Source organism: Salmo salar, chromosome 11 (assembly GCF_965601325.2).
Source record: "Salmo salar chromosome 11, fSalSal1, whole genome shotgun sequence".
NCBI lineage: Eukaryota > Metazoa > Chordata > Actinopteri > Salmoniformes > Salmonidae > Salmo > Salmo salar.
In genome coordinates this window covers 122,873,502-122,893,256 of record NC_138301.1, presented here as the reverse complement: position 1 = coordinate 122,893,256, position 19,755 = coordinate 122,873,502, and the positions used below count along the sequence as shown (strand labels likewise).

Below are 19,755 nucleotides of genomic sequence, written 5' to 3'. Positions count from 1 at the left end.
TATAGTGCACTATGGGCCCTTGGTCAAATGTAGTGCACTGCATGGGGAATAGGCTGCCATTTGGGACAATGGCCATGCATCCATCCACTGAGGAGGGATCATAGACACAGGTGGTAGGCAGAGAGGCACAGATCCAGGATCAGCTCATCCATACCACAACTCCCTACCTTGACCACCAGGGGGGGGGGGGCGGGGAAACAAGACAAACTGATCTTACGTTTGGGATTTCAGGGGACCGACCACGCAGAGCCGGGTTGACTGGATCACACTGATAAAACAAGGCATGATATCGGAAATACACTGACCACAGACCTTCCTTGACTCGCAACGGACGAAACACTGGTGAAATGAAGGTAGGCTGCTTTATCTGTCTTTCTAAATGAAGGTAGGCTGCTTTATCTGTCTTTATAAATTAAGGTAGGCTGCTATATCTGTCTTTATAAATTAAGGTAGGCTGCTTTATCTGTCTTTATAAATTAAGGTAGGCTGCTTTATCTGTCTTTATAAATTAAGGTAGGCTGCTTTATCTGTCTTTATAAATTAAGGTAGGCTGCTTTATCTGTCTTTATAAATTAAGGTAGGCTGCTTTATCTGTCTTTATAAATTAAGGTAGGCTGCTTTATCTGTCTTTATAAATTAAGGTAGGCTGCTATATCTGTCTTTATAAATTAAGGTAGGCTGCTATATCTGTCTTTATAAATTAAGGTAGGCTGCTTTATCTGTCTTTATAAATTAAGGTAGGCTGCTTTATCTGTCTTTATAAATTAAGGTAGGCTGCTTTATCTGTCTTTATAAATTAAGGTAAGCTGATATGTCTTTTTGATGTTTTAATAAGCTTCACGTTATATACAAATATTGGATTATTTTGGTTTTCCATTCAATGTAATGCAGCCTAATATTGAGAAGGGCTCCACTCTTTCTGTGGCTATTGTCAACTGTTACCAAATGAGTCAACTGTCAGTCTGAGTGTCAACTTTTCAGGCCATTGTGGCTTTTGACACAAATAAGCTTGGTCCACTTTCCCAACAGGTTAGACGTGTTAGAGGGGATGAAATCCTCCTCTCCTTCTCTGCTACTAAAATCTCAAAATCACAACAAAGAATAACTTTTACCGAATCAAGAAGGACGTTTTGAGGAACCGAACCAACTGCTTTTCTTCCAGACTTTTTGAAAACAGCCATTTTGACCACTTTCCCCAACAGGTTAGACAAACACTTAAGAGTATGAAAATTATTCCACAACTTTTTTTTTTAAAATTTCTACCATTCAAATCTAAAAATCAGAACATTTCTTCCACGACCACAAAAACATTTAAGAACAACAGCAAGCCCCTCAACTTGACTTTACTATGTAAAGTTACAATCTAGTGGTTGTTTTCCCCCATTCTTTTGTCCAGTTCTTTGTAAATATATTGAAAGTTAAAAACACTTTAATTTCTTTCCAGTTTCACGGTATAGTTGACACATTAAGCTCACAGCAAGGGAATGGTAGTTCAGACGTTTATCATACGAATTAAAATGTTATTTATACAATAATAAACCAAACTTCTAAACTAAACACGACTCCCTGATGTTTATAGTTGATCATCCTGAATTGTAATTAAATCACAAAAACACTAATACTGTCGTAGAAACAGTATTCTACATAGTAGTACAGGTCTGTGTTGTATACAAAAGCAAATGAAGCAATACGTAGAAAATACACTTATAAAATATGAAAACGCAAGCCTCCAGCTTGTAAAAAGGTGTGAAGTGAAAGTTCTTTGGGTAAAAGCTTAGAATACACATCAATCTCTCATAACACTAATGAGCAATACAAACACATCAATCTCTCATAACACTAATGAGCAACAAACACATCAATCTCTCATAACACTAATGAGCAATACAAACACATCAATCTCTCATAACACTAATGAGCAATACAAACACATCAATCAAATGTAATACATCTAATAGTAGACAGGACACACTCCACAGTGTAGGACAGTAGTGATATATGTTGGCATCCCTTGAAACAGACAGGATGAAACAAACAGACAGGATGAAACAGAAACAGACAGGATGAAACAGACAGGATGGAACAGACAGGATGAAACAGACAGGATGAAACGGAAACAGACAGGATGAAACAGAAACAGACAGGATGAAACAGACAGGATGTAACAGAAACAGACAGGATGAAACAGAAACAGACAGGATGAAACAGAAACAGACAGGATGAAACAGACAGGATGAAACAGACAGGATAGAACAGACAGGATGGAACAGAAACAGACAGGATGAAACAGACAGGATGAAACAGACAGGATGAAATGGGAACAGACAGGGTAAAACAGACAGGATGGAACAGAAACAGACAGGATGATACAGAAACAGACAGGATGGAACAGACAGGATGGAACAGACAGGATGAAACAGACAGGATGAAACTAAAACAGACAGGATGGCTCTGACAGGATGTAACAGAAACAGACAGGATGAAACAGACAGGATGAAACAGACAGGATAGCAGACAGGATGAAACAGACAGGATGAAACCGACAGGATGGAACAGAAACAGACAGGATGTAACAGACAGGATGTAACAGACAGGATGAAACAGACAGGATGAAACAGAAACAGACAGGATGAAACAGACAGGATGAAACAGACAGGATGAAACAGACAGGATGAAACAGAAACAGACAGGATGTAACAGACAGGATGAAACAGACAGGATGAAACAGACAGGATGGAACAGAAACAGACAGGATGAAACAGACAGGATGAAACAGACAGGATGAAACAGACAGGATGAAACTCTAACCACTAGGCTACCTGCCGCCCCTCCACTCTAACCACTAGGCTACCTGCCGCCCCTCCACTCTAACCACTAGGCTACCTGCCGCCCCTCCACTCTAACCACTAGGCTACCTGCCGCCCCTCCACTCTAACCACTAGGCTACCTGCCGCCCCTCCACTCTAACCACTAGGCTACCTGCCGCCCCTCCACTCTAACCACTAGGCTACCTGCCGCCCCTCCACTCTAACCACTAGGCTACCTGCCGCCCCCCTCCACTCTAACCACTAGGCTACCTGCCGCCCCTCCACTCTAACCACTAGGCTACCTGCCGCCCCTCCACTCTAACCACTAGGCTACCTGCCGCCCCTCCACTCTAACCACTAGGCTACCTGCCGCCCCCCTCCACTCTAACCACTAGGCTACCTGCCGCCCCTCCGCTCTAACCACTAGGCTACCTGCCGCCCCCCTCCACTCTAACCACTAGGCTACCTGCCTCCCCTCCACTCTAACCACTAGGCTACCTGCCTCCCCTCCACTCTAACCACTAGGCTACCTGCCGCCCCTCCACTCTAACCACTAGGCTACCTGCCCCCCCTACACTCTAACCACTAGGCTACCTGCCGCCCCTCCACTCTAACCACTAGGCTACCTGCCTCCCCTCCACTCCAACCACTAGGCTACCTGCCTCCCCTCCACTCTAACCACTAGGCTACCTGCCGCCCCTCCACTCTAACCACTAGGCTACCTGCCGCCCCTCCACTCTAACCACTAGGCTACCTGCCGCCCCTCCACTCTAACCACTAGGCTACCTGCCGCCCCTCCACTCTAACCACTAGGCTACCTGCCGCCCCTCCACTCTAACCACTAGGCTACCTGCCGCCCCCCTCCACTCTAACCACTAGGCTACCTGCCGCCCCTCCACTCTAACCACTAGGCTACCTGCCTCCCCTCCACTCTAACCACTAGGCTACCTGCCTCCCCTCCACTCTAACCACTAGGCTACCTGCCTCCCCTCCACTCTAACCACTAGGCTACCTGCCGCCCCTCCACTCTAACCACTAGGCTACCTGCCGCCCCTCCACTCTAACCACTAGGCTACCTGCCGCCCCTCCACTCTAACCACTAGGCTACCTGCCGCCCCTCCACTCTAACCACTAGGCTACCTGCCGCCCCTCCACTCTAACCACTAGGCTACCTGCCGCCCCTCCACTCTAACCACTAGGCTACCTGCCGCCCCCCTCCACTCTAACCACTAGGCTACCTGCCGCCCCTCCACTCTAACCACTAGGCTACCTGCCGCCCCCCTCCACTCTAACCACTAGGCTACCTGCCGCCCCTCCACTCTAACCACTAGGCTACCTGCCGCCCCTCCACTCTAACCACTAGGCTACCTGCCGCCCCTCCGCTCTAACCACTAGGCTACCTGCCGCCCCTCCGCTCTAACCACTAGGCTACCTGCCGCCCCTCCGCTCTAACCACTAGGCTACCTGCCGCCCCTCCGCTCTAACCACTAGGCTACCTGCCGCCCCTCCGCTCTAACCACTAGGCTACCTGCCGCCCCTCCGCTCTAACCACTAGGCTACCCGCCGCCCCCCTCCTCTCTAACCACTAGGCTACCCGCCGCCCCTCCACTCTAACCACTAGGCTACCCGCCGCCCCTCCACTCTAACCACTAGGCTACCCGCCTCCCCTCCGCTCTAACCACTAGGCTACCTGCCTCCCCTCCGCTCTAACCACTAGGCTACCTGCCGCCCCTCCTCTCTAACCACTAGGCTACCTGCCTCCCCTCCACTCTAACCACTAGGCTACCTGCCTCCCCTCCACTCTAACCACTAGGCTACCTGCCGCCCCTCCACTCTAACCACTAGGCTACCTGCCACCCCTCCACTCTAACCACTAGGCTACCTGCCGCCCCTCCACTCTAACCACTAGGCTACCTGCCTCCCCTCCACTCTAACCACTAGGCTACCTGCCTCCCCTCCACTCTAACCACTAGGCTACCTGCCGCCCCTCCACTCTAACCACTAGGCTACCTGCCGCCCCTCCACTCTAACCACTAGGCTACCTGCTGCCCCTCCACTCTAACCACTAGGCTACCTGCCGCCCCTCCACTCTAACCACTAGGCTACCTGCCGCCCCTCCACTCTAACCACTAGGCTACCTGCCGCCCCTCCACTCTAACCACTAGGCTACCTGCCACCCCTCCACTCCACTCTAACCACTAGGCTACCTGCCTCCCCTCCACTCTAACCACTAGGCTACCTGCCGCCCCTCCACTCTAACCACTAGGCTACCTGCCTCCCCTCCACTCTAACCACTAGGCTACCTGCCTCCCCTCCACTCTAACCACTAGGCTACCTGCCGCCCCTCCACTCTAACCACTAGGCTACCTGCGGCCCCCTCCACTCTAACCACTAGGCTACCTGCCGCCCCTCCACTCTAACCACTAGGCTACCTGCCTCCCCTCCTCTCTAACCACAAGGCTACCTGCCGCCCCTCCACTCTAACCACTAGGCTACCTGCCGTCCCTCCACTCTAACCACTAGGCTACCTGCCGCCCCTCCACTCTAACCACTAGGCTACCTGCCGCCCCTCCACTCTAACCACTAGGCTACCTGCCGCCCCCTCCACTCTAACCACTAGGCTACCTGCCGCCCCTCCACTCTAACCACTAGGCTACCTGCCGCCCCTCCACTCTAACCACTAGGCTACCTGCCGCCCCTCCACTCTAACCACTAGGCTACCTGCCGCCCCTCCACTCTAACCACTAGGCTACCTGCCGCCCCTCCACTCCACTCTAACCACTAGGCTACCTGCCTCCCCTCCACTCTAACCACTAGGCTACCTGCCGCCCCTCCACTCTAACCACTAGGCTACCTGCCTCCCCTCCACTCTAACCACTAGGCTACCTGCCTCCCCTCCACTCTAACCACTAGGCTACCTGCCGCCCCTCCACTCTAACCACTAGGCTACCTGCGGCCCCCTCCACTCTAACCACTAGGCTACCTGCCGCCCCTCCACTCTAACCACTAGGCTACCTGCCTCCCCTCCTCTCTAACCACAAGGCTACCTGCCGCCTCTCCACTCTAACCACTAGGCTACCTGCCGCCCCTCCACTCTAACCACTAGGCTACCTGCCCCCCCTCCACTCTAACCACTAGGCTACCTGCCGCCCCTCCACTGTAACCACTAGGCTACCTGCCGCCCCTCCACTCTAACCACTAGGCTACCTGCCGCCCCGGTCTGAGTAGATGTACAGGAACAATCTTTCACAGAAGCTTGTATGACACAATTAAAAAGGTATACAATGTACTAAAGCGGTCAGTATTGTGTATAAAGCAGCCTACCTTAATTTATAAAGACAGATAAAGCAGTCTACCTTAATTTATAAAGACAGATAAAGCAGCCTACCTTAATTTCACCAGTGTTTCGTCCGTTGTTGAGTCAAGGAAGGTCTGTGGTCAGTGTATTTCCGATATCATGCCTTGTTTTATCAGTGTGATGCTGCTTTGAAAGAGTAATTCAAATGCTGCGTGTGTCATTTTTGTTGCAAGAAATTACATTTTGAAAAAGGATTGTGAAGTTTTGATTGCAGAGTTTAATTTTGACAGAAGTGAGATGTTTATCCCTGAGTGTTGTCTTATTTAGCTTGTGTGTTACATTGACACAACGAGCCAAATCCCCGCAACAGGAATGTAAGCGATAGCAAAAAAAAAAACTGTAACCCTAACTATTAACTTCAAAATTTGACGTTTGGAGAAACGTGGATTAAAAATAGAATTCTGCAGTGCTTTTGAGTGAACAGAGTTCAGTCTGCAATAATCCTCTCTCCTGCTGTAGTCCCCCCTTTCCATAACAGGTTGGTGTGCTGAGGGTGTTGCAGCACACCCTGAAAACGAGTGCACTGGGCCTTTTTAATAGTCCTGTATTAGCAGAAATGTATTCCAGTGGCTATGCCTCTCACTGCACTGTCTGCTGCCCAGTCCAAATAAATAGGCTTGTTTTATTCTACTTCATGTACAAAACTTATATTCACTTTAATACAATGAATATGCCAATAACTTTGTGCGCCAATCTTTCACAAAAAAATGTCCTGTTGCAAATGGTAAGGCTTCTGAGAAACATCTGGAATTAATTGCACTGCGCCAACTCTTCATGGGGAACAAATTCAACTTTAAGTTAACCCATCAGGTACGTTTTGTGATTATCTAAAAACAACACATGCCATTTCAGATGTAGGAATCCAATGATGTACAGTGTTGCAGATACATCTTTTCTTCTTCTTCCCGGGACCAGCAAGAAGAGAGGCAAAGAATGGTGCATCTGTTCCCTGTATAGTGCACTATGGGCCCTTGGTCAAATGTAGTGCACTGCATGGGGAATAGGCTGCCATTTGGGACAATGGCCATGCATCCATCCACTGAGGAGGGATCATAGACACAGGTGGTAGGCAGAGAGGCACAGATCCAGGATCAGCTCATCCATACCACAACTCCCTACCTTGACCACCAGGGGGGGGGGGGCGGGGAAACAAGACAAACTGATCTTACGTTTGGGATTTCAGGGGACCGACCACGCAGAGCCGGGTTGACTGGATCACACTGATAAAACAAGGCATGATATCGGAAATACACTGACCACAGACCTTCCTTGACTCGCAACGGACGAAACACTGGTGAAATTAAGGTAGGCTGCTTTATCCGTCTTTATAAATTAAGGTAGGCTGCTTTATCTGTCTTTATAAATTAAGGTAGGCTGCTATATCTGTCTTTATAAATTAAGGTAGGCTGCTTTATCTGTCTTTATAAATTAAGGTAGGCTGCTTTATCTGTCTTTATAAATTAAGGTAGGCTGCTTTATCTGTCTTTATAAATTAAGGTAGGCTGCTTTATCTGTCTTTATAAATTAAGGTAGGCTGCTATATCTGTCTTTATAAATTAAGGTAAGCTGATATGTCTTTTTGATGTTTTAATAAGCTTCACGTTATATACAAATATTGGATTATTTTGGTTTTCCATTCAATGTAATGCAGCCTAATATTGAGAGGGGCTCCACTCTTTCTGTGGCTATTGTCAACTGTTACCAAATGAGTCAACTGTCAGTCTGAGTGTCAACTTTTCAGGCCTTGTGGCTGACACAAATAAGCTTGGTCCACTTTCCCCAACAGGTTAGACGTGTTAGAGGGGATGAAATCCTCCTCTCCTTCTCTGCTACTAAAATCTCAAAATCACAACAAAGAATAACTTTTACCGAATCAAGAAGGACGTTTTGAGGAACCGAACCAACTGCTTTTCTTCCAGACTTTTTGAAAACTGCCATTTTGACCACTTTCCCCAACAGGTTAGACAAACACTTAAGAGTATGAAAATTATTCCACAATTTTTTTATTTTTATTTCTACCATTCAAATCTAAAAATCAGAACATTTCTTCCACGACCACAAAAACATTTAAGAACAACAGCAAGCCCCTCAACTTGACTTTACTATGTAAAGTTACAATCTAGTGGTTGTTTTCCCCCATTCTTTTGTCCAGTTCTTTGTAAATATATTGAAAGTTAAAAACACTTTAATTTCTTTCCAGTTTCACGGTATAGTTGACACATTAAGCTCACAGCAAGGGAATGGTAGTTCAGACGTTTATCATACGAATTAAAATGTTATTTATACAATAATAAACCAGACTTCTAAACTAAACACGACTCCCTGATGTTTATAGTTGATCATCCTGAATTGTAATTAAATCACAAAAACACTAATACTGTCGTAGAAACAGTATTCTACATAGTAGTACAGGTCTGTGTTGTATACAAAAGCAAATGAAGCAATACGTAGAAAAAACACTTATAAAATATGAAAACGCAAGCCTCCAGCTTGTAAAAAGGTGTGAAGTGAAAGTTCTTTGGGTAAAAGCTTAGAATACACATCAATCTCTCATTACACTAATGAGCAATACAAACACATCAATCTCTCATAACACTAATGAGCAATACAAACACATCAATCTCTCATAACACTAATGAGCAATACAAACACATCAATCTCTCATAACACTAATGAGACAATACAAACACATCAATCTCTCATAACACTAATGAGCAACAAACACATCAATCTCTCATAACACTAATGAGCAATACAAACACATCAATCTCTCATAACACTAATGAGCAACAAACACATCAATCTCTCATAACACTAATGAGCAATACAAACACATCAATCTCTCATAACACTAATGAGCAATACAAACACATCAATCTCTCATAACACTAATGAGCAATACAAACACATCAATCTCTCATAACACTAATGAGACAATACAAACACATCAATCTCTCATAACACTAATGAGCAATACAAACACATCAATCTCTCATAACACTAATGAGCAATACAAACACATCAATCTCTCATAACACTAATGAGCAATACAACACACATCAATCTCTCATAACACTAATGAGACAATACAAACACATCAATCAAATGTAATACATCTAATAGTAGACAGGACACACTCCACAGTGTAGGACAGTAGTGATATATGTTGGCATCCCTTGAAACAGACAGGATGAAACAAACAGACAGGATGAAACGGAAACAGACAGGATGAAACAGACAGGATGTAACTGACAGGATGAAACAGAAACAGACAGGATGAAACAGACAGGATGAAACAGACAGGATGAAACAGACAGGATGAAACAGACAGGATAGAACAGAAACAGACAGGATGTAACAGAAACAGACAGGATGAAACAGACAGGATGAAACAGACAGGATGGAACAGAAACAGACAGGATGTAACAGACAGGATGAAACAGACAGGATGAAACAGACAGGATGGAACAGAAACAGACAGGATGAAACAGACAGGATGAAACAGACAGGATGAAACAGACAGGATAGAACAGAAACAGACAGGATGTAACAGAAACAGACAGGATGAAACAGACAGGATGAAACAGACAGGATGAAACAGACAGGATGGAACAGAAACAGACAGGATGTAACAGACAGGATGGAACAGACAGGATGAAACAGACAGGATGAAACAGACAGGATGGAACAGAAACAGACAGGATGAAACAGACAGGATGGAACAGACAGGATGAAACAGACAGGATGGAACAGAAACAGACAGGATGAAACAGACAGGATGGAACAGACAGGATGAAACAGACAGGATGAAACAGACAGGATGAAACAGACAGGATGGAACAGACAGGATAAAACTAAAACAGACAGGATGGAACTGACAGGATGAAACAGAAACAGACAGGATGAAACAGACAGGATGGAACAGACAGGATGGAACAGACAGGATGAAACTAAAACAGACAGGATGAAACAGAAACAGACAGGATGTAACAGACAGGATGAAACAGACAGGATGGAACAGACAGGATAAAACTAAAACAGACAGGATGGAACTGACAGGATGAAACAGAAACAGACAGGATGAAACAGACAGGATGAAACAGACAGGATGGAACAGACAGGATGGAACAGAAACAGACAGGATGAAACAGACAGGATGAAACAGACAGGATAAAACAGACAGGATAGAAAAGAAACAGACAGGATGAAACAGAAACAGACAGGATGTAACAGACAGGATGGAACAGACAGGATGAAACAGACAGGATGCAACAGAAACAGACAGGATGAAACAGAAACAGACAGGATGTAACAGACAGGATGAAACAGACAGGATGGAACAGAAACAGACAGGATGAAACAGAAACAGACAGGATGTAACAGACAGGATGAAACAGACAGGATGAAACAGAAACAGACAGGATGGAACAGAAACAGACAGGATGTAACAGACAGGATGGCTCTGACAGGATGAAACAGAAACAGACAGGATAAAACAGACAGGATGAAACAGACAGGATGAAACAGAAACAGACAGTAGGGGCTGAAAAAGAGAACAGCTTTGATTGACCTTTGGCAGAACATGTAACAGTATTTGGTAACATTCTAACATGTGTCCATCATGTCATGTGGTAACAGTTCTTATCATTTAAAACCCCCCAAAAATTGCATAAATCTGAGAAGCTCACAGTGTCACAGAAGAAGGACGGTAACAGGAAAGGTAATATTATTTGTACAAAATTGTAGCAGTCCTGTAGGAATGAATGTCTTTGAGAAGCTCAGTGTTACAGACAGACGGACAAAGACAATCTGGTGTGACTGACATCATCGCTCTGATATCCAAATGGTGGTGACATTTTACACCCAGCATCATCATCATACGTATGTCATAAAAGATTACATTTTTTTATTTTTTATTTATTTAACCAGGCAAGTCAGTTAAGAACAAATTATTATTTACAATGACGGCCTATGAACAGTGCCTTGTTCTCAGGGGCAGAACGACAGATTTTTACCTTGTCAGCTCGGGGGGGGATTCCATCTAGCAACCTTTCGGTTACCGGCCCAACCTGCCGCTCATAACTTGTCATGACACACATTGCATTGTTTCATGGCTGGTTATGACACCTACATAAGTGTCATAAGTGTCAAAACCCCACAACAGTAGTTGTTTTATGGCTGGTTACGACACCTACATAAGTGTCAAAGCCCACAAAACCTACCACACGAGGCAAAACATTCCATTACACATGTCAACAGTATGTTTATGTTATATAACATGTTCTGAAATGAACCATATTAAATTATCATTGTATATTTGCTCACACATTGATGTCAGACAGGCACCTACCCCAGTGCTCTGTTGTTGATGACTGGGATGAATGTAGGAGCAGGACAAGACTCCCTCTATGTGACTGATGACTGTAGGAACAGATTTCAGTAGCAGGACAAGACTCCCTCTATGTGACTGATGACTGTAGGAGCAGGACAAGACTCCCTCTATGTGACTGATGACTGTAGCAGCAGGACAAGACTCCCTCTATGTGACTGATGAATGTAGGAACAGGACAAGACTCCCTCTATGTGACTGATGAATGTAGGAGCAGGACAAGACTCCCTCTATGTGACTGATGAATGTAGGAGCAGGACAAGACTCCCTCTATGTGACTGATGAATGATATAAGGACATGTATGTGATAGGCCTATCTGGCTTATATGATTATGGTGGTCATAATGCTTCTTGGCATAACAAAGCAATTGTACTGTGTTGTAAATAGTTTTTTTAGCACAGCTGTGCTGCCGTCATAGGTACAAGACAGAACGGCTGTGCTGCCGTCATAGGTACGAGACGGAGCTGAGTACCGTAGATCAGCACAGCGGTGCTAAAAAAGTTGTTTTGCACACCCTGGAGTGTACAATAGCTTTCCTACAAAGGATTACCAGTTAAATAAAACACATTACTTTGATGAATTTAGTCATAGTCCCGACACATCTACGGTTGCTCTATGTTAGGTTGAGACGCGACCCAGTCGTTAGTCTTTGTTCTGTATCTATGGACCCAGTCGTTAGTCTTTGTTCTGTATCTATGGACGCGACCCAGTCGTTCAGTCTTTATTCTGTATCTATGGACGCGACCCAGTCGTTAGTCTTTGTTCTGTATCTATGGACGAGACCCAGTCGTTAGTCTTTGTTCTGTATCTATGGACGCGACCCAGTCGTTAGTCTTTGTTCTGTATCTATGGACGCGACCCAGTCGTTATTCTTTTTGTTCTGTATCTATGGACGCGACCCAGTCGTTAGTCTTTGTTCTGTATCTATGGACGCGACCCAGTCGTTCAGTCTTTTTGTTCTGTATCTATGGACGCGACCCAGTCGTTATTCTTTTTGTTCTGTATCTATGGACGCGACCCAGTCGTTAGTCTTTTTGTTCTGTATCTATGGACGCGACCCAGTCGTTCAGTCTTTTTGTTCTGTATCTATGGACGCGACCCAGTCGTTCAGTCTTTGTTCTGTATCTATGGACGCGACCCAGTCGTTAGTCTTTGTTCTGTATCTATGGACGCGACCCAGTCGTTCAGTCTTTTTGTTCTGTATCTATGGACGCGACCCAGTCGTTATTCTTTTTGTTCTGTATCTATGGTCGCGACCCAGTCGTTAGTCTTTGTTCTGTATCTATGGACGCGACCCAGTCGTTAGTCTTTATTCTGTATCTATGGACGCGACCCAGTCGTTAGTCTTTATTCTGTATCTATGGACGCGACCCAGTCGTTAGTCTTTGTTCTGTATCTATGGACGCGACCCAGTCGTTAGTCTTTGTTCTGTATCTATGGACGCGACCCAGTCGTTATTCTTTTTGTTCTGTATCTATGGACGAGACCCAGTCGTTAGTCTTTGTTCTGTATCTATGGACGCGACCCAGTCGTTAGTCTTTTTGTTCTGTATCTATGGACGCGACCCAGTCGTTAGTCTTTTTGTTCTGTATCTATGGACGCGACCCAGTCGTTCAGTCTTTGTTCTGTATCTATGGACGCGACCCAGTCGTTATTCTTTTTGTTCTGTATCTATGGTCGCGACCCAGTCGTTAGTCTTTGTTCTGTATCTATGGACGCGACCCAGTCGTTAGTCTTTATGTTCTGTATCTATGGACGCGACCCAGTCGTTCAGTCTTTGTTCTGTATCTATGGACGCGACCCAGTCGTTATTCTTTTTGTTCTGTATCTATGGACGAGACCCAGTCGTTAGTCTTTGTTCTGTATCTATGGACGCGACCCAGTCGTTCAGTCTTTGTTCTGTATCTATGGACGCGACCCAGTCGTTATTCTTTTTGTTCTGTATCTATGGTCGCGACCCAGTCGTTAGTCTTTGTTCTGTATCTATGGACGCGACCCAGTCGTTAGTCTTTATGTTCTGTATCTATGGACGCGACCCAGTCGTTCAGTCTTTATTCTGTATCTATGGACGCGACCCAGTCGTTAGTCTTTGTTCTGTATCTATGGACGCGACCCAGTCGTTAGTCTTTATGTTCTGTATCTATGGACGCGACCCAGTCGTTCAGTCTTTATTCTGTATCTATGGACGCGACCCAGTCGTTAGTCTTTGTTCTGTATCTATGGACGCGACCCAGTCGTTAGTCTTTGTTCTGTATCTATGGACGCGACCCAGTCGTTATTCTTTTTGTTCTGTATCTATGGACGCGACCCAGTCGTTCATTCTAAATGTTCCGTTGCCAGCTCTTATCCCTTGCTTGCTAGCTAGCCAACTTCACAGCTAACACAAATCGCTTCAAACTGAAGCTGGTAAGACAGCAAACTAGCTGCATTTCATGTCGTTTGTATAGAGTATATCCATAAAAATTATGCTGATTCATGATTTTTACTGGCTGAGAATTTTTTTTTTTTGTCTTGTCCAGACAAGTTAATTCTCAATAGGACAGTGGAGATCGAATTTCAAAAGATATATTTTTTTTTTTTATTGTTTAGAGACAGACAGCAAAGGTTTTACAAACCCCCGTTGTTGCAAACGAAATGTAGGCTAGAAACAAGGGGAGATAATGAATTTAATCAATTGGCTGATGGGACAGTGGATATACAGGGATTTGTCAGATGGAACAGAAAACAAGATGCCCATTTCTGCGTCATATGCTTACCTGTGCTAAACAGGTATGGCTTAGAACGCGTCTCAACCAATAAAAATGCTTGTTTTGACCAACCCGTTGTAGAAAGTGTATTTTCTTAGTCCAAGCGGATGGTCGTAATGGTTCATCACAATGTCATAAATTGTATTTTCTGCAAGTTTCTGCAAGTATTTAAAATATGATTAAAAAAAATTATTCATTGCAACAAAGGATTTTAAGAAACAAACTTTCAAACAAAACTAATTTGAATAAATGTGGGTTTTGACACTTATGTAGGTGTCATAACCAGCCATAAAATAACAGGTGTGACGCAAAGGATTTACTGCCGATACAGGACCAGGCCCAAATCCCCATCCTTCGCCGATACAGGGGACGCAGATCCGGGAGCCTTGTGAGAATTTGTTGGCGAGTGGGTAACCAACCAACGTGGAATCATTGAAGAATAAACTGGATGAGCTCCGTTCGAGACTATCCTACCAACCAGACATTAAAAACTGTAATATCTTATGTTTCACTGAGTCGTGGCTGAACGACGACATGGGGATAACAAACTGCAGCCTCTAGTAAGACAAAGGGTCTGTGTCTATTTGTCCATAAGAGCTGGTGCACAAAATCAAATATTAAGGAAGTCTTGAGATTTTGCTCACCTGAGGTAGAGTACCTCATGATAAGCTGTAGACCACACTATTTACCAAGAGAGTTTTCATCTATATTTTTCGTAGCTGTCTATTTACCACCACAAACCGATGCTGGCACTAAGACCAGACTCAACCAACTCTATAAGGCCATAAGAAAACAAGAAAATGCTCATCCAGAAGCGGCGCTCCTAGTGGCCGGGGACTTTAATGCAAGGAAACTTAAATCCGCTTCACCTCATTTCTACCAGCATGTCACATGTGCAACCAGAGGATAAAAAAAAAAAAAAAACTCTAGACCACCTTTACTCACAGAGATGCATACAAAGCTCTCCCTCGCCCTCCATTTGGCAAATCTGACCATAATTCTATCCACCTGATTCCTGTTTATAAGCAAAAAGTCAAACAGGAAGCACCAGTGACTCGCTCAATACAGAAGTGATCAGATGATGCAGATGCTAAACTACAGGACTGTTTTGCTGCACAGACTGGAATATGTTCCGGGATTCATCCGACGGCATTGAGGAGTACACCACATCAGTCACCGGCTTCATCAATAAGTGCATTGATGACATCGTCCCCACAGTGACCGTACGTACATACCCCAACCAGAAGCCATGGATTACAGGCAACATCCACACTGAGATAAAGGGTAGAGCTGCGGCTTTGAAGGAGCGGGACTCTAATCCGGGCGCTTATAAGAAATCCTGCTTTGCCCTCCGACAAACCATCAAACAGGCAAAAAAATCAATACAGGACTAAGACTGAATCATACTACACTGGCTCTGACACTTGTTGGATGTGGCAGGGCTTACAAACTATTACGGACTACAAATGGAAGCCCAGCCGCGAGCTGCCCAGTGACACAAGCTTACCAAATGAGCTAAATGACTTCTATGTGCGCTTCAAGGCAAGCAAAACTGAAGCATGCATGAGAGCACCAGCTATTCCGAACGAGCGTGTGATCACGCTCTCCGTAGCCGATGTGATTTAGGACATTTAAACAGGTCAACATTCACAAGACCGCAGGATTACCAGGACGTGTACTCAGAGCATGCGCTGACCAACTGAGTCTATAATACCTACATGTTTAAAGCAGACCACCATAGTCCCTGTGCCCAAGAACACTAAGGTAACCTGCCTAAATGTTTACCAACCCGTAGCACTCAGCCCTGAAGCCATGAATTGCATTGAAAGCCTGGTCATGGCTCACATCAACATCATCATCCCAGAATCCCTAGATCCACTCCAATTTGCATACCGCCCAAACAGATCCACAGATGATGCAGTCTCGATTGCACTCCACACTGCCCTCTACCACCTGGACAAAAGGAACACCTACGTGAGAATGCTATTCATTGACTACAGCTCAGCGTTCAGCACCATTGTGCCCTCAAATCTCATCACTAAGCTAAGGACCCTGGGACTGAACACCTCCATCTGCAACTGGATCCTGGACTTCCTGAAGGGCCGCCCCCAGGTGGTAAGGGTAGGCAACAACACGTCTGCTTCGCTGATCCTCAACATGGAGGCCCCTCAGGGGTGCATGCTCAGTCCCCTCCTGTACTCCCTGTTCACTCATGACTGCACCGCCAGGCACAACTCCAGCACCATTGTTAAGTTTGCTGACGACACAACAGTGGTAGGCCTGATCACCGACAACGATGAGACGGCCTATAGGGAGGAGGTCAGAGACCTGACCAGTGTGGTACCAGGACAACAACCTCTCCCTCAACATGATCAAGACAAAGGAGATGATTGTGGACTACAGGAAAAGGAGGACCGAACACGCCCCCATTCTCATCGAAGGTGCTGTTAGTGAAGCAGGTTGAGAGCTTTAAGTTCCTTGGCGTCCACATCACCAACAAACTAGTATGGTCCAAACACACCAAGACAGTCGTGAAGAGGGCACAACAAAACCTATTCCCCCTCAGGAGACTGAAAAGATTTGTCATGGGTCCTCAGATTCTCAAAAGGTTCCATAGCTGCACCATCGAGAGCATCCTGACTGGTGCATCACCGTGTGCGCCATCACGCGCATGTTGATTTTGTCCATCAGCACCAGACGCCATCAGGACACTCAAGTTGAAATAACAAAACAAACTCTGAACCAACTATATTAATTTGGGGACAGGTAGAAACACATGAAACATTCATGGCAACTGCTCAACCTCCGATCGCAAAGCACTACAGAGGGTAGTGCGTGCGGCCCAGTACATCACTGGGGCCAAGCTTCCTGCCATCCAGGACCTCTATACCAGGCGGTGTTAGAGGAAGGCCCTAAAAATTGCCAAAGACTCCAGCCACCTTAGTCATAGATTGTTCTCTCTGCTACCGCACGGCAAGCGGTACCGGAGCACCAAGTCTAGGTCCAAAAGGCTTCTTAACAGCTTCTTCCCCCAAGCCATAAGACTCCTGAACAGCTAATCAAAATGGCCACCCAGACTATTTGCATTAACCCACCCTTTTTTTACACTGCTGCTACTCGCTGTTTATTATCTATGCATAGTCACTTTACCTACATGTACACATTGGTGGAAAAAGTAACCAATTGTCATACATACCTTAATAGAAAGTTACTCAAGTAAAATTGAAAGTCACCCAGTAAAATACTACTTGAGTAAAAGTCCAAAAGTATTTGGTTGTAAATATACTTGAGTATCAAAAGTAAATGTAATTGCTCAAATTTACTTAAGTATGCAAAAGTAAAAATCTTTTCAAATTCCTTATATTAAGGAAAGTAGATGGCACCATTTTCTTGTCTTTTTTTAAATTCACAGATAGCCAGGGGCACACTCCAACATAATTTACGAAAGATGCATTTGTGTTTAGTGAGTCCGCCAAATCAGAGGCAGTAGGGATGACCACGTGATCTCTTGATAAGTGCGTGAATTGGACCAATTTCCTGTCCTGCTAGGCATTCAAAATGTAACGAGTACTTTTTGGGTATAAAAAGTACTTTTTAATTTTTTTTTAGGAATGTAGTGAAGTCAAAGTAAAATATAAAAAGTAAAGTACAGATACCCCAAAAAACTACTTAAGTAGTACTTTAAAGTACCTCGACTAACCTGTACACCCGCACATTGACTCGATACCGGTACCCCCTATATTTTCTTCACTCTTATTTTTCTTATCTGCATTGTTGGCTAAGGGCTTGTAAGTAAGCATTTCACGGTAAGGTATATGTGACAAATACAGTTTGATTTGATGACAGTGTTATGACCATATTATGATCAGTTATAAGTTATGTCAGCTGTTATGACATTGTGACATGGTTATAACTGTGTCATAACGCGTTATGATGCTGGTGTCAAGCGTTAACCAAAGGATTTTCAGTAAAAGAGTAACAAAAAAACAAGGCTCAGTCATGTCTTTACAACTTTCTCCTCTCCTCTTCTTCTGGGCACCTTCCAGGCAACAAGACAGGCTCTCCTCTCTTCCTCTTCTCCTCTCTTCCTCTTCTCCTGTCTTCCTCTTCTCCTGTCTTCCTCCCCTGGGCACCTTCTAGACAACAAGACAGCTCCTCCTCTCCTCCTCTCAACCCCTGCTTTTCTTTCCTCTCTTCATTGTCTGTTAACCCTCTCCTCCCCTCTAGGTGTGTACAGGTCAGAACTCATCCTCTCCCAGGTATAGCGAGGTCATATCTAGATCCAGCATGCATTGCTCTGCCTCAGTCAGTCCATAGGTGGAGTCTCCAGACAGAGGAAGAGACCTGCACCTCCCTTTCCTTTGTTCACTGACAGACACGCTAAATGTGGAGCTGCGCTGCCTCTGCTGCTGTTGGTTATGGCGCCCCTGCTGGTCGGAGGCGGTGTTGCAGGACTGAGCCTCTCTCAGCTTCCTGGCCAGGATATTTCTCTGAATCGGGGAAGGGCCTCGACGGTTCCAGTTATGTTCTGCCCGCTCCGCCCGGTCCGGGGTGAGGTAAGCAGGGCAGCCACGAGACCCCACCCCTGGTCCTAATCCTGGTCCACCTATACCTGAATTCCCACCTCTCTCTCCTCTCTCTTCACCTCCTTCTCTTCTATCACCAGTCCTCCGCCTCTCCCTCTCCAGGGTGAGTTCAGTGTTGCTAAGCAGCTCAGATCCTAACATGGCCGCCGTTGTAGTGTTGGTCTCTGTGTGTTTAGGGTCAGAGATCAAGTAAGTGTTGTTGTTTTCAGCGTGTTTTGGTTTGTTACTGAAACACGGAGGACATCCAGTCTCCACCCAGGGTCTTCTCCTGTCGTCCCCAGGCCAAGGGGGTCGCGGTTTGGGCCTGGCCCAGTCAGGGGTGCTCTGCTCTGGGATGGGATAGGGGGGGTAGGCTGGGTTCTGGGTCTGGTTCCCCAAGGTTCCTCGGGTCCTACAGCTTCCCTCGGGGAGGGTCCTGGTGCGGGGACCCACCTGAATGAATTAATAGATGAATGGCTGAATTAATCATTAATTGTGCATATGTACACTGTCATTTGAGTACAACAATATATACATTAAATATTATCAAGGAATAAAAACACAAAGCCTACTGACTTATTTCCATTGTGGTCCAGGTTATTATTGGTTATTACCTTCCTGGTTGTTATTGGTTATTACCTTCCTGGTTATTACCTTCCTGGTTATTATTGGTTATTACCTTCCTGGTTGTTATTGGTTATTACCTTCCTGGTTATTATTGGTTATTACCTTCCTGGTTGTTATTGGTTATTACCTTCCTGGTTATTACCTTCCTGGTTGTTATTGGTTATTACCTTCCTGGTTGTTATTGGTTATTACCTTCCTGGTTGTTATTGGTTATTACCTTCCTGGTTATTATTGGTTATTACCTTCCTGGTTATTATTGGT

The 19,755-nt window shown here is 45.2% G+C and overlaps 2 protein-coding genes across 2 annotated transcripts in view; both read right to left on the bottom strand.

Annotated features, from left to right (window-relative positions):
• The window catches only part of tpte (transmembrane phosphatase with tensin homology), a 137,875-nt gene that overhangs the window by 40,980 nt on the left and 77,140 nt on the right, over window positions 1-19,755 (bottom strand). The gene's annotated exons all lie outside the window — the stretch shown is intronic.
• Window positions 8,407-19,755, bottom strand: part of thsd1 (thrombospondin, type I, domain containing 1) — a 51,307-nt gene continuing 39,958 nt past the window's right edge. Inside the window, exon 11 of the mRNA XM_045690262.2 lies at window positions 8,407-19,320. Coding sequence (XP_045546218.2) covers window positions 18,541-19,320 — 780 coding nt within the window. The 3' untranslated portion in view covers window positions 8,407-18,540. The remainder of the gene's footprint in view (window positions 19,321-19,755) is intronic.